General features: G+C 48.1%; 1 protein-coding gene across 1 annotated transcript; it reads left to right on the forward strand.

Moving 5' to 3' along the window:
- The first annotated feature begins 11827 nt into the window (after positions 1-11827).
- LOC111674179 (paired box protein Pax-6-like) lies at positions 11828-13172 on the forward strand. Its single transcript, XM_023433578.1, has 3 exons — positions 11828-11936; positions 12498-12757; positions 12843-13172. The coding sequence occupies exons 1-3, from the start codon at positions 11828-11830 to the stop codon at positions 13170-13172; spliced, it is 699 nt and encodes a 232-aa protein (XP_023289346.1).
- Positions 13173-13268: the final 96 nt, after the last annotated feature.

Below are 13268 nucleotides of genomic sequence, written 5' to 3' on the forward strand. Positions count from 1 at the left end.
TGAAGAGGCAACGAATATTAGTAAGGAAAGACAAAGGGCGTATTTTCTCTACACGTAGAAGAAAATTTAGTTCGTTTAAACAAAATAGTCCGATTGACTGCATTTTGTTCATTTAACAAAATTTCTTGCTTGAGCAAACCGAATTTTAGTTCACTTCATTAAACTCATTTGTTTGAATCCATTAAAATGTTTTGGATAAGTCAATTAAATCTGCTTGTTAATCTTATGAAATATTTTAGTCTACGAAAGTCCTAGCGCTCTCACAAGTGAAGTTATGATATTTTGTTAGTACATTGCTCATATCGTGAGCAAAGTCGCGACAAGAAATGCTGTGGTAACACATTTTTAACGAAACAAAGTTCCTCCTTTACCGGGAAAACTTGTATAAAAGGAACATTTTTTTCAAGAATATGCAGAGTGATTAAAATGGTTTGGGGGTACCGAATCATTTTAATATTTCATGTGATCAACCAAATATATGGTTATCCATATTTTACCGTATTTTATAATGGAACCAAGAAATATTGTATGGATTCAAGGAAATATTTTTCTGCGGGCATCTTGTAATAGCGATCTATTTGGTAACAGGCTATCGCCATATTGCATTGCACGTTTCGTGTAAACGGAGAAACAGCGAGAAAACAGCCCCTCTATTCCTTCTCTTTTGTTTCCGTCGTTTTCATGGTCGGATTAGCCCGTAAGGTCCATATACCCTGCGCGTCCATGAATTTGACACGACATCTTTTTCCTCCTTTGCAACAATAATTAACCCTAGAATTCTCGACGGATTTATTTTAGCCGTGGTGGACTGTCTCAAACCAGTCATTCTGCCTAGTCTTGGAACCTCTAGGGTATTAGGAAAGAGAACAACCCATCTGTTCCCTCTCTGTCGCTTCTACATCAGTCTTCATGGTCGAATTACCTCGCGGGGTCCATATAACCCCTGTGCGTCCATGAATTTGACGCGACTTCTTTTTCCTTCTTCGCAACAATTTGGCAGTAGCAGGCTGTCTAAAACCAGTCATCTTGACTAGTCTTGGAACTTCTAGGGTTAAAAGAAAACAACATCTCCTGCTTCCTCTCTGTCGCTTCTACATTAGTCTTCATGGTCAAATTAGCTTGCGGGGTCCATATAACCCCTGTGCGTCCATGAATTTTACGCAACTTTTGCTTGCTTTTTCGCAACAATAATTAACCCTAGATCACCCGACGGATTTTTTTGCTCTAATGAGCCGTTTGAAACTAGTCATTTTGACTGTTCTTGGGGGCTCTAGGGTTAAAAGAAAGACAAAGAGCGGAAAAACAGTCCCTCTGTTCCTTCCCTGCCGTCCTCATAGTCAAATTAACTCACGACTTCTTTTTGCTTCTTCGCCATAATAATTAACCCTTGAGAGACCTGCGGATTTATTTTGATCGTGGTGGGACGTCTAGAACCAGTCATTTTGACTAGTCTTGAAACCTCTAGGGTTAAAAGAAAGAGAACAACCCCTCTGTTCTCTCTCTGTTGCTTCTACATCAGTCATCATGGTCGAATTACCTCACGGGGTCCATATAAATCCTGTGCGTCCATGAATTTGGTGCGACTTCTTTTTACTCCTTCGCAACAATAATTAACCATAAAATTTCCGGCCAATGTATTTTGGCAGTGGTGGGACGTCTAAAACCCGTCATTTTGACTAGTCTTGGACCTTCTAGGGGTAAAAGAAAGAGAACAACCCCTCTTGTTGCTTCTACATCAGTCTTCATGGTCGAATTACCTCGCGGGGTCCATATAAACCTTGTGCGTCCAGGAATTTTACGCGACTTCTTTTCGCTTGTTCGCAACAATAATTAACCCTAAAACTCCCAGTGGACTTTTTTGGCAGTGGTGGCTATCTAAAACCATTCTTTTTGACTAGTCTTGAACCCTTTAGAGTTAAAAGAAAGAGAACAACCCCTCTGTTCTCTCTCTGTTGCTTCTACGTCACTCTTCATGGTCGAATTACCTCGCGGGGTCCATATGAACCCTGTGCGTCCATGAATTTGGTGCGACTTCTTTTTGCTTCTTCACCCTCTTCTCGGCCGTTGGGGGGCGCCGAGGATCCGCTCCGGGATTAGCGGGAGAGATTAATTCGGCACCGTGGCACCGTCACGGCCATGTGCTGCCAGGCCTGGCGAAGGTGCGGATGGATGCCGTCAGTCAATGTTTGCGCGTTAAACCAACCGTGCACCGGCCCCGGAGTTTACCCGAGATATTAGCGCACGTCGAACTTCGAACTTCGCCGGCGCGCCCTCGCGCGGCCCCGCGTTTAATCACTTTCCGCCGCGTTTCCGCCGCCCGCGCCCCGCCGCGGTCGGGCCCGGATTTAACGGAAGGAGTCCACCCTCGGAAAATAAACCCCAAAAATATATCCCGCGACCTTGGAAAGAAAACGAAAATTGCGCGCTTTAAAAGTACACAACTTCCCCGTTAACGAGAATTATTATACGCTACCCTAGTAGCACAATATATTTGTCTCATATTTTCTATATATTTAACGAATATCGTACATTTTGTAAACATTAAGCAGACATTTGAAATACTGGCAAAACATTTGCTTTAGAATATTATTTCTACAAGATTTGTATAATATTAGCTCCACGTGTTTTCGTAATATTTTTCTTACAAATATACTGAACATTTTGTTGCATTTTAATACAAGTATTTTTTAAATATTATCTGCCGAATGTATTATAAACGTTTTAAAAATATTTAAAATTAAAATCGTTTTGCTTCCATAATGAAATAGCGGAACGAAAATATTTCAGAAATTAGTCGTGTTTTTTGATACCAAATGAAGTGTCCGATAATAGTCGCGAATTAAAAAATGTATTTTTATTATGTTAATAAGTTAAAAAATATAATTTCTCAATATGTTTATAAATTATTGAAACTAAATATGTCATTGAGATTTTCAAGAAATATTTCAAATATCTTCCAATTAAATCTACAAGAAATGTTGAAAGATCTGTTGCTTGAGATATTTAGCAAAGATTACACAGAAATATTTAGAAATTATTCCATGCTACTAGGGGAAGTTTCGCTTGGTAAACATCTCCAGGTTTTCGTTATCACTGATAAGCCGCCTGGTCCTTTATCCGCGAGGTGCGGTGATTCTCGCGGGGGGAAACACGGACTCGGATTTCACGGGTCTCCTGGATTCCCCGGTTATCCCGGATTCCCTCCGGTCCTCCCCGGGAGTGCATTTCCCGGGCGGGGCTCGGGGCCCCGGAAGTGAGTAGGAAATCTCGAGGAACTTGCGGAAGCACATCGCGGCTCAGGGGACCGGAAGTAATCGTGCGAGTTGGAGCACGGCGGCGTCGCCGGGCGACGCGGTGGGTGGCGGTCGTTGTTATTTAGTAAATGGCGAGAACTTCTTGGCTCGGCGTCGTTCTTTTCTCGCGGAAGAGGGCCCGCCGTTTCCGGGAGAAGGTCCTTCGGGACTCGAGAAAAGAAACCCCCAGGGAATATCGGACTCCTTTACTCGGGAGACTATTTTTTTTTCACGGGAGAAACTTGCGAAACGGCCGTTTCATGGCATTAAACTGCGTTAAACGACGTTGAAAGCGTCATCAGGCGGGGTTTAACGACCGTTAAACGACGTTAAACGACCATTAAACGACGTTAAATGACCGTTAAACGACGTTAAACGACCGTTAAACGAGTCATTATCGGGCATAAATGGTTGTTAATCAACGTTAAACAACGTTAAAGGGTATTTAAACGGATCGTTCAACGACGTTCGTGACCCAACGCCAGAGTTAACGGATTAAACGTATCGTTAAACAAATCGTTAAGCGACGTTATCCCATTAAGTGGGAAGGTCGAGTTAACTCGTTTCTGAAGCACGCCTTCGCGATCTTCCGCCTCAGGTAATATTTAACGATTCGTTTAACCTATTAATATATAGGTTAAACAAATGTTTAAACGGCGCCAGACGAATCGTTAAACGACGTTAAACGTATCACTACACGATGTTAACCCGTTTACGGAGAATAAACAGTAGACTCGTCAATAAGGCCCGCCTTCGTGATGCCGTGCCGCAGTTAATAGGTTAAACGAATCGTTAAACGGCGTTAAACGACGTTAAACGTATCACTAAACGACGCTAAACGTATCACTAAACGACGTTAACCTGTTAACGGAGAATAACAGGTTGACTCGTCAATAAGGCCCGCCTTTGCGATGCCGTGCCACAGTTAATAGGTTAAACGAATCGTTAATCGGCGCTAAACGAATCGCTAAACGACGTTAACCCGTTAACTGAGAATAACCAGCTGACTCGTCAATAAGGCCCGCCTTCGCGATGCCGTGCCGCAGTTAATAGGTTAAACGAATCGTTAATCGCCGCTAAATGAATCGTTAAACGACGTTAAACGTATCACTAAATGACGTTAACCCGTTACCTGAGAATAACAAGTTGACTTGTCAGTAAGACCGGCATTTGCGATGCCATGCCACAGGTAATAGGTTAAAGGAATCGTTAATCGCCGCTAAATGAATCGTTAAACGACGTTAAACGTATCACTAAACGACGTTAACCTGTTAACTGAGAATAACAAGTTGACTCGTCAATAAGGCCCGCCTTTGCGACACCGTGCCGCAGTTAATAGGTTAACCGAATCGTTAAACGGCGCTAAACGAATCGTTAAACGGCGTGAACCGGAACGTAAGCCGATCGAAACGCTCAGCACTATCGAAACTTTGACAGCGAGAAAACAAGATGGAAGTCCGTCCCCCCAGGAAGCGAAGAGTCGGCGCCCGGGAAGACGTGGCGAAAAGATGGCTCCCTCGGGACCCGGGACTCGATCGAGCCCGGCATAAGGAGATTTGCCGCTCGGCGCCCGTTGGAGCGTTCCCAGGTAAAGAGGATCGGGAGCCGGATCCACGGAACCGGGCACCGAGGGGCGACCCGGGACGCCGTTTAACGGCGGGTGGAGGGGGAGTTACAAATTAATCGCGTAATAACTCCCTCGCGAGCTGCTCTCGTTGGCGCATCCCGGCAATGCGGCTCCCGATGAAGTTCCCGATATATAAACCCCTGCCCCGCCCCCTTTCCGCGCGCAACGGCGAGAAGCTTTCGTTAATTTCCTCCCCTCTCCCCCTCCCGAGGGAGCGGAGCAAAAAGGGCGACGATTTATCCGGCGAAGAGGAACTCGGTCGGAAGGACTGCCGCGAAAATCACGGCGAGAGGGAGGAAGCCGGATACGGGCTTAACGGCGCTCCGGATCCGTTAAACGGCCCGCGGAGTGCCCGTCGACGTCGCCTCGCGAGGTGGCCCTCGTATCGGTCGCCGTGTCGTCGATTTGGCCGTTTAACGCCGCTCGTAACGCCCCGGCTCGAGGCCGCGCCGCCGTTTAACGGCCGCGAGGACGTATCGTCACGGCTCTTCCGGGAGATTACTCTTAGGTACCGATCGGACGAATGCTCTCGAACTTCGAATACGGGACGAAGTCGAGTTCATGGCGCGTTGACAAATCGAGGGATTTGAATAACGACATCTCGAGCATTCCGTTTAATCGATGTTGAACGGTTTTCTCCTGCACGAAGTTCGATCGATTCCACTTGATAATTACATGATCGAGATGGTAACACCTTTAAGGTGAAGTGAAACACGTCGAGGAACTTGATCGACGTCGATAAAGAGGGTTTTCTAAATGCATACGTTGCCGACGTTCGTTTTTATATTGACAGCTGGGTCCAATTGTATTGGGTATTGTGCCAAATGGCATACTCCACCTGTCGTTTTCGTACAAATAATTATAAAGAAATCGAAGTAAAACTCCAGAAATCCTCTGGATTCGTGCTTTCTGGGGCCCTAATTGACTGCAGAGGAACCCCCTGCGCCATCTGTGATTTCCAGGTCAATTAAATTTTCACTCCGAGACCTCGTATTCCCATCGCTTAGCATAGAAGCGCATAAAACACTTTTTTTGCCCTTATCCTGTTCAAATGCGAGTTTATCGATTACCAGAGTGTTCTAAATTGTACAATTGTCCTGACTCTTTCCTTTCTCATACGAGAGCCCTCGACAATTGTATATCGATCGAAATATGAGATCTCGACGCCATTTTGATTCTAGTCGGGGCTGTTAAAAAAATTTTCTTAAAAAATCCAAATTTTGAATCTATCAGGACAATTCTTAGATGATCACGAGTCCTGTGCCAAAGTTTCCGTCACTTTGGTCCAATACCCTTAAAAAAGTGTTGTATTCGAATCGACTGATTTGAGGGGGGTTTCACATTACCTTAAACGATCGTAGTCGACGAGTCGGGCTCGTGCATAAGCCACATTTTGCCTTTATCCCGTTTAAATGCGAGTTTCTCGATTATCAGAGTGTTCTAAATTGTACAATTGTCCTGACTCTTTCGTTTCTCATACAAGAGCCCTCGATAATTGTATATCGATCGAAATATGAGATCTCGACGCCATTTTGATTTTTGTCTGGGCTGTTAAAAAAATTTTCTTAAAAAATCCAAATTTTTAGTGTATCAGTACAATTCTTAGATGATCACAAGTCATGTGTCAAAGTTTCGGACAGTTTGATCCAGTACCCTTAAAAAAGTGTGGTATTCGAATCGACTGATTTAAGCGGGGTTTCACATTACCTTACACGGTCGTAGTCGACGAGTCGGGCTCGTAGTGGTTCCCAAAAAACGCTAATCGATCCGTAGGGGTCGAGGTGTCACCGTGGAACCGAGGGCAGACCCCGACCCGCGAGAGGCCGTTAGATGGGCCGCTCCCGTTAGGCCCTCCGTTGAGGGAGGGGTGGGGGGCGCCCCCCTCCCTCCCCCCTCCAGCGGTCGTTGAACGACATTAGCCAGCCTAATGGCGGGCCATTCCGACGGCGCATTGGCCCGCGCCCTCTCGCTCCTGACTCCGGCCGTTTAACGCGCCGTTAACCTGAGCGCCGGGGCCCGCCGCCACTCTGGCCGGTAACATCTGTGTCATCGGCCATTGTGCGCGACCGAAGTGCATCTGTCCTCCTGGGCGGCCCATGGGAGAGAAGGAAGGGAGGGGGGGCGTTCCTCTTCGTCCCAAAATCGGGACTCGCGACTTCCTCCTGCGGGATCGAATCCGAGGGGGGAGGGGGGGTCCGGGTCGTCGCGAGGTGGCGACTCGACGGCGCGCCGTTAAAACGGTTAAAACGTGACGGGGCACCCGGGCGGAAGGAGCGGGTCAGGGGGCGGCTCGGGAAAAAATACGAGAGAGGGGAGGGAAAACACAAAGCCGAGCAACTAATGGCACTCGGGACTGGCGGCGCTCTCGAGAGCTCGCCAAGTCTTTATTAATTTCGATAATGGAGTCCTTGCACTTAGCTAAACGGCCGATGCAACCCCGAGGGCCGCGCATTGTAGCCGCGTCGCGCACCGCGACAATGGCGCTCGGTCGCATTGTCTCGCGGGCCGCGGTCGCGTCCAGGTCGAGGCGGGACGCCCATTGGTCGGCCCGGTAGAAGCGGCGCGCGCCGATTGGACGGCCGGCGGCGCCCCGAGGGCCGCCGCGTGACTCGCGGCGCGCGGGCCTCGCGGGCCCACTCGTGCGCCGGCCGCCGCCGGGGGCAGAGTGTGGGGAGCGCGAGCGCGAGCGCGCGCAACTTCCGACGCGGCCCTCTCGACCAGGGGGTCGACGCTGCCATGTATTGGGGTGTAACGCTTTATGCACTACCGCCATCTTCGGTTGGAGAAAACCTTCTTCGCGAACTAAAATCTTTGGCGGGCTGTTCTAATTCATTTATTAAACGAAGGGATATTTTCGGGATTTAATAAGTATCTGCAATGATCAAAACAGACGTTGCTTAGACTGACACACAAATGTAAGAAAACGGTATATTAAACGTAAAAGAAGTAACAAAAGTGTCAGTGGCGCAACGCCTGTTTTAAATCACTGTAAGAATTGAAATAGTTACATTAAACATTCGTTAAAAAGTAACATATTTATTAAGATAAAAATATTAATTATTATGAATGTATAAATATACAAATTCTATACAAATTTAATTTTTGTCATGATTACTTTCATGGATTAAATGCGATCTATAGATCGCATTTAATCCATTTAATTATTACGATTATTATAGTAAGAGACTACAAACTGTTCTCGATTTACACTTTTACTCGCAAACTCACGTTCGCGATTTAATACCCGAGGCAATCGAAACTTGTAAAAATATTGCCACTAATCGAGGTTAGGTTCACTTTGGTTCACTTGTCCCGACTATTTTTATGCGCATCTACGCTGCGCCTCCTGGAGTCTCTTGCCATTGGTTAGACAATTTTTTCTCTGTTCTTCTCTTTCTATCAGACTGAAAAGTCACGACACCAGCGCAGTCTTTGCTCGGAGTAGGTGAACTAACTTCAGTGTTACACCTCTCCCATAAGGAGTGTCGACCTCCTGGGCCCACTCGTGCGCCGGCCGCCGCCGGGGGCACAATGCGGCGAGCGCTCGCGCTCGCGCGCGCACCTTCCGCCGCGGCCCTCTCGACTCTTCCGACCCCGTGGGCCGTCGAGGGTCCGCGAGGCTACAATTGGGCGATTGTTGCCGCCGCCAACTGCTCCTTTCGGGTCGAGCGGCCCTCCAGGAAGGGAACAGTTTAGCCGACAATGCCGGCCGCTCGGTTGATTAGCGACCGCCGCTCGACCTCCACGCGCCGGCCCCGCTTCGAGAACGGTATCGCCTCTCGTCTCTCGAGATCCTTTCGCGTCCCCTCCTCGCTAACCCACCCGAGTGGAACGTTTAACGTTTCGCGTACTCCGCCGAGGTCGAGATCTCCCGTCCAATCGGCGAAAGAGTTGCGCTCCTCGCAGCTGACGCCCGCCACTCGAGAGGCGGACCCGCGTCGAAATGGCCTCTACCTTCCCCTTGGACCGAAGATCCCCGGGTCAGGGCCAAGAGGAGCAATATCGAGAAAGGGAAAAAAATCCAGCAGCCTCCCGGCTTCCCTTATCACCTCGCATCGACTCTTATCAGGAGGGATTTAATTGCTGCTCGAGACCCCGCGTGACGTCGCGACCTAACCTCAACCCGCCCACCTCCCCTCCCTTGGTCCTCGTTTAACGACTGTGGAGAGCGGGAGGGAGGGCGGGAACTTCCTCGGGGAAGTTCAGTTCCAACCTCGTAATCCGCGAGAAGTTTACTGCCTTCGCGGTGGCTGGTTGCCAGTTCGAGGGGACAGCCCGTCTCTCTCCCTCTGCCCCTCTCCCTTTCTCCTTCCCTCTCTCTCTCTCTCTCTCTGCCTCTCGGGCTTATCTTAACTGTTTATAACGAACGCGAGGACGTATTACGCCTCCCCTCGCCCGTCATCCCGGATGCGTACCGAGATTAGTAAATAGATACGCGGTCATGTGCGCGTACTCGACATGCACCCCATACACGAGTACCCGTCCACGTAAACACGCATCCAGGTAACCCATAATACCTTCCCAGGATAATTCCCCTTTGAAATGACATCCGTCCCGCAGCTCGCCGTCCACATAACTCGATGTTGCCCCTCCGGCGGTCGGCCGCGGAATGACGGTCGCGCTGCCGATGACGGACCGCGGCGGCCCAAAATGGCGTAGTCCGCCGGCGAAGTGGGGGTCGGGAGGGGGCGCCGTCTTCGACCCCCCCCCCCTCTGGGGGGAGGAAAGTGAAACTCCTCGACGTAGTTAGGGGGGGAGGCAACGACGACGAGGCGGGGTTGCCGTATACCTATCGGGTTGCTAGGGCGATAGGGAACCCAAGGGGGTTGTTATCAGGTTTCCATTAGCGCAGTGGGACGAAGAGGGCCCTACCGACTAGGCGGCGTAAAAGAGAGAGGGTCTCTCTCGTCCGGTGCCGGGGCGGCCGTCGCCGGCGTCGGGACGCCTGGCGTCTTATCGCTACTCCCCCTCCCTCCCTCCCCCCTTGCACCCCGAACCTCCGGCTTTCTAGTCGAGCCAAAACCCACTGACGCCTCGACGCGCTCACCCAGAAACCGACGATAAGGTTCGCCGAGCGACGCCTGACTACCGCCCCCTGGATCCTCCCCCTCTGTCCATTTATATGTATATGTATATATATATACATTATATATATGTACATATATGAATGTATATATAAAATATATATATATACATTTTATATATATATATATATTTCCCTCCCACGCCTATCGGTATGGTCACACGTGCGCGCCTACGTCACGCACGCGGAACTCCCCCCGGGGGTGGGGAGAGGGGGGCGACACCTTCCGCCAAACACCCTCGGAGTGGAACTCGAATATTAATTCGACGCTTAGGCGAATTAACCCTGGATAACTGTAATCTCCGGAGATGACGTTACGATTAAATTGTCTCGTTTGGCGTTTCAACATCTTCTAGTAAATGATGACGATAGGGATAATGTATGACGCAGGAATTATATAATAATTGTAAATGAATAAATTGCAAATCTATACGCTCAGGCGAATTAACCCTGGATAACTGTAATCTCCGGAGATGACGTTACAATTAAATTGTCTCGTTTGGCGTTTCAACATCTTCTAGTAAATGATGACGATAGGGATAATGTATGACGCAGGAATATATAATAATTGTAAATGAATAAATTGCAAATCTATACGCTCAGGCGAATTAACCCTGGATAACTGTACTCTCCGGAGATGACGTTACGATTAAATTGACTCGTTCGGCATTTCAACATCTTCTAGTAAATGATGACGATNGGCGTTTCAACATCTTCTAGTAAATGATGACGATAGGGATAATGTATGACGCAGGAATATATAATAATTGTAAATGAATAAATTGCAAATCTATACGCTCAGGCGAATTAACCCTGGATAACTGTACTCTCCGGAGATGACGTTACGATTAAATTGACTCGTTCGGCATTTCAACATCTTCTAGTAAATGATGACGATAGGGATAATGTATGACGCAGGAATATATAATAATTGTGAATGAATAAATTGCAAATCAATTAGTAATTTGTAATGAATAATGATTGTACTATGTTTCGGAGATTACGTAGAATATTAAAACGCTAAATCGTCCTGTACACGAAGAAAATGGATTAATCGTTATTTCTGTTTATGTTGCGTTGAGATCTTCGGACAAGCTTCGTATTTTTCTGTTTGTTGGTCTTTTCAATTTTCAAATTTGTTGCCGAATTCGCGGGCTATAGTTTTATAACGTCTTGCCCTCGCTTGGGATCGAGGGTGGACAGTGTAGAGAAAGTGTACACTTTTCGTAAGAGTGGAGAAAGTGGAGACGAAAAGAACAAATCTATGTACTCGCAAAATGAACAGCGAGCGACACTGCGTCACTTCCGTCAAAACGAATGACAAAATGTACACTTTTTGTAAGAGTGTAGAAAGTATAGGCAAAACGAACAAACCTATGCATTCGCAAAACGAACGGCGACATCTGCGTCACTTCCGTCAAAACGAATGGCAAAATGTACACTTTTCGTAAAAGTGTAGAAAGCGTAGGCAAAATGACAACGACGTCTGCGTCACTTCCGTCAAAACGAACGCCAAAATGTACAATTTTCGTAAAAGTGTAGGCAAAATGAACAAACCTATGCACTCGCAAAACGAACAGCGACGTCTGCGTCACTTCCGTCAAAACAAAAGCCAAAATGCACACATTTCGTAAACGTGTAGAAAGTGTAGGCAAAATGAACAGCGACATCTGCGTCACTTCCGTCAAAACGAAAGGCAAAATGTACACTTTTCGTAAAAGTGTAAAAAGTGTAGGCAAAACGAACAGCGATATCTGCGTCGCTTCTGTCAAAACGAATACCAAAATGTACACTTTTCGTAAACGTGTACAAAGTGTAGGCAAAATGAAGAAACCTATGCCCTTGCAAAACGAACAGCGACATCTGCGTCGCTTCCGTCAAAACAAACACGAATGTGTACACTTTTCACAAAAGTGTAGAAAGTATAAAAAGTGTAAGCAAATCGAACAAACCTATGCCCTCGCAAAACGAACAGCGATACCTGCGTCACATCCGTCAAAACGAAAGCCAAAATGTACACATTTCGTAAACGTGTAGAAAATGTAGGCAAAACGAACAATGACGTCTGCGTCACTTCCGTGAAAACGAAAGGCAAAATGTACACTTTTCGTAAAAGTGTAGAGTCACTTCCGTAAAAACGAACGCCACTGTGTACACTTTTCACAAAAGTCTTGAAAGTATAAAAAGTGTAAGCAAAACGAACAACGACGTCTGCGTCACATCCGTCAAAACGAAAGCCAAAATGTACACATTTCGCAAAAGTGTAAAAAGTATACACAAAACGAACAAACCTATGCCCTTGCAAAACGAACAGCGCCATCTGCGTCGCCTCCGTCAAAACAAACGCGAATATGTACACTTTTCAAAAAGTGTAGAAAGTATAAAAAAAAGTGTAAGCAGATCGAACAAACCTAATGTCGGCTCCCTCGTTTTAGGTCGGTCCTTCGGCATGTACTTGGCGCGAAACTCAACCGAATCTCTCGACACGTTTCAGTGGCGGAGCTGGAGGGCGGAGCGCACTCGGACGAGACGAACAGCGGAGGCGACAACAGCAACGCGGGCAGCGTCTCCGGGGGCGCCGACGACGACCAAGCCAGGTTGCGACTGAAACGGAAGCTGCAGAGGAACCGCACGAGCTTCAGCAACGAGCAGATCGACGCCCTGGAGAAGGAGTTCGAGCGAACCCACTACCCGGACGTGTTCGCTCGCGAGCGGCTCGCCGGGAAGATAGGCCTACCCGAGGCTCGGATACAGGTGACCAGAGGCCCCTCTCCAGGGGGTCCTTTTCCTCTTCTTCGCCCACCCTTGTGCCGTTCATCAACTCTGGTCTCTAACCTAGGTCTGGTTTTCGAATCGGCGAGCAAAGTGGCGGCGCGAGGAGAAGCTGCGCACCCAGCGGAGGGACAACCCGCAGCAACAGCAACAGCAACAGCAGCAGCAGGCTCAGCCCCCACCGCACGGGGCCCCCGTGGGCCTGGTCGGGGGGCACCCCACGCCTCCACCCTCCGCCGGCATCCTGGGGGGCCAACCACCCCCGCAGGCGCCACCCTCGCCCCCCAGGATACACCATGGCTTCGCGCCCACCGGGGTCTACCCTGGGATTCCCAGCATGCCGGACTCCTACAGGTGCGACGACGCATTTTGCTCCTCCTCGGACACCTACGTATAAACATCTAAATGTATAAATGTTCAGACATTTAAGGTGATATGAAAGGGTCACTCTATGTATATAATACCTTAAAATATTTATGAAACTTTACTACTA

The sequence above is a fragment of the Orussus abietinus genome, unplaced genomic scaffold (assembly GCF_000612105.2).
Source record: "Orussus abietinus isolate OABI.00-Male unplaced genomic scaffold, Oabi_2.0 scaffold833, whole genome shotgun sequence".
Lineage (NCBI taxonomy): Eukaryota > Metazoa > Arthropoda > Insecta > Hymenoptera > Orussidae > Orussus > Orussus abietinus.

Bases quoted from the DNA above. Each gene is read 5' to 3' on its own strand.
- LOC111674179 (XM_023433578.1), top strand. From the start codon at position 11,828: ATGAAGAAACCTATGCCCTTGCAAAACGAACAGCGACATCTGCGTCGC. The intron at 11,937-12,497 runs GTAAGCAAATCG...GACACGTTTCAG, and splicing joins GTGTAGAAAGTATAAAAAGT to TGGCGGAGCTGGAGGGCGGA. The intron at 12,758-12,842 runs GTGACCAGAGGC...TCTCTAACCTAG, and splicing joins TACCCGAGGCTCGGATACAG to GTCTGGTTTTCGAATCGGCG.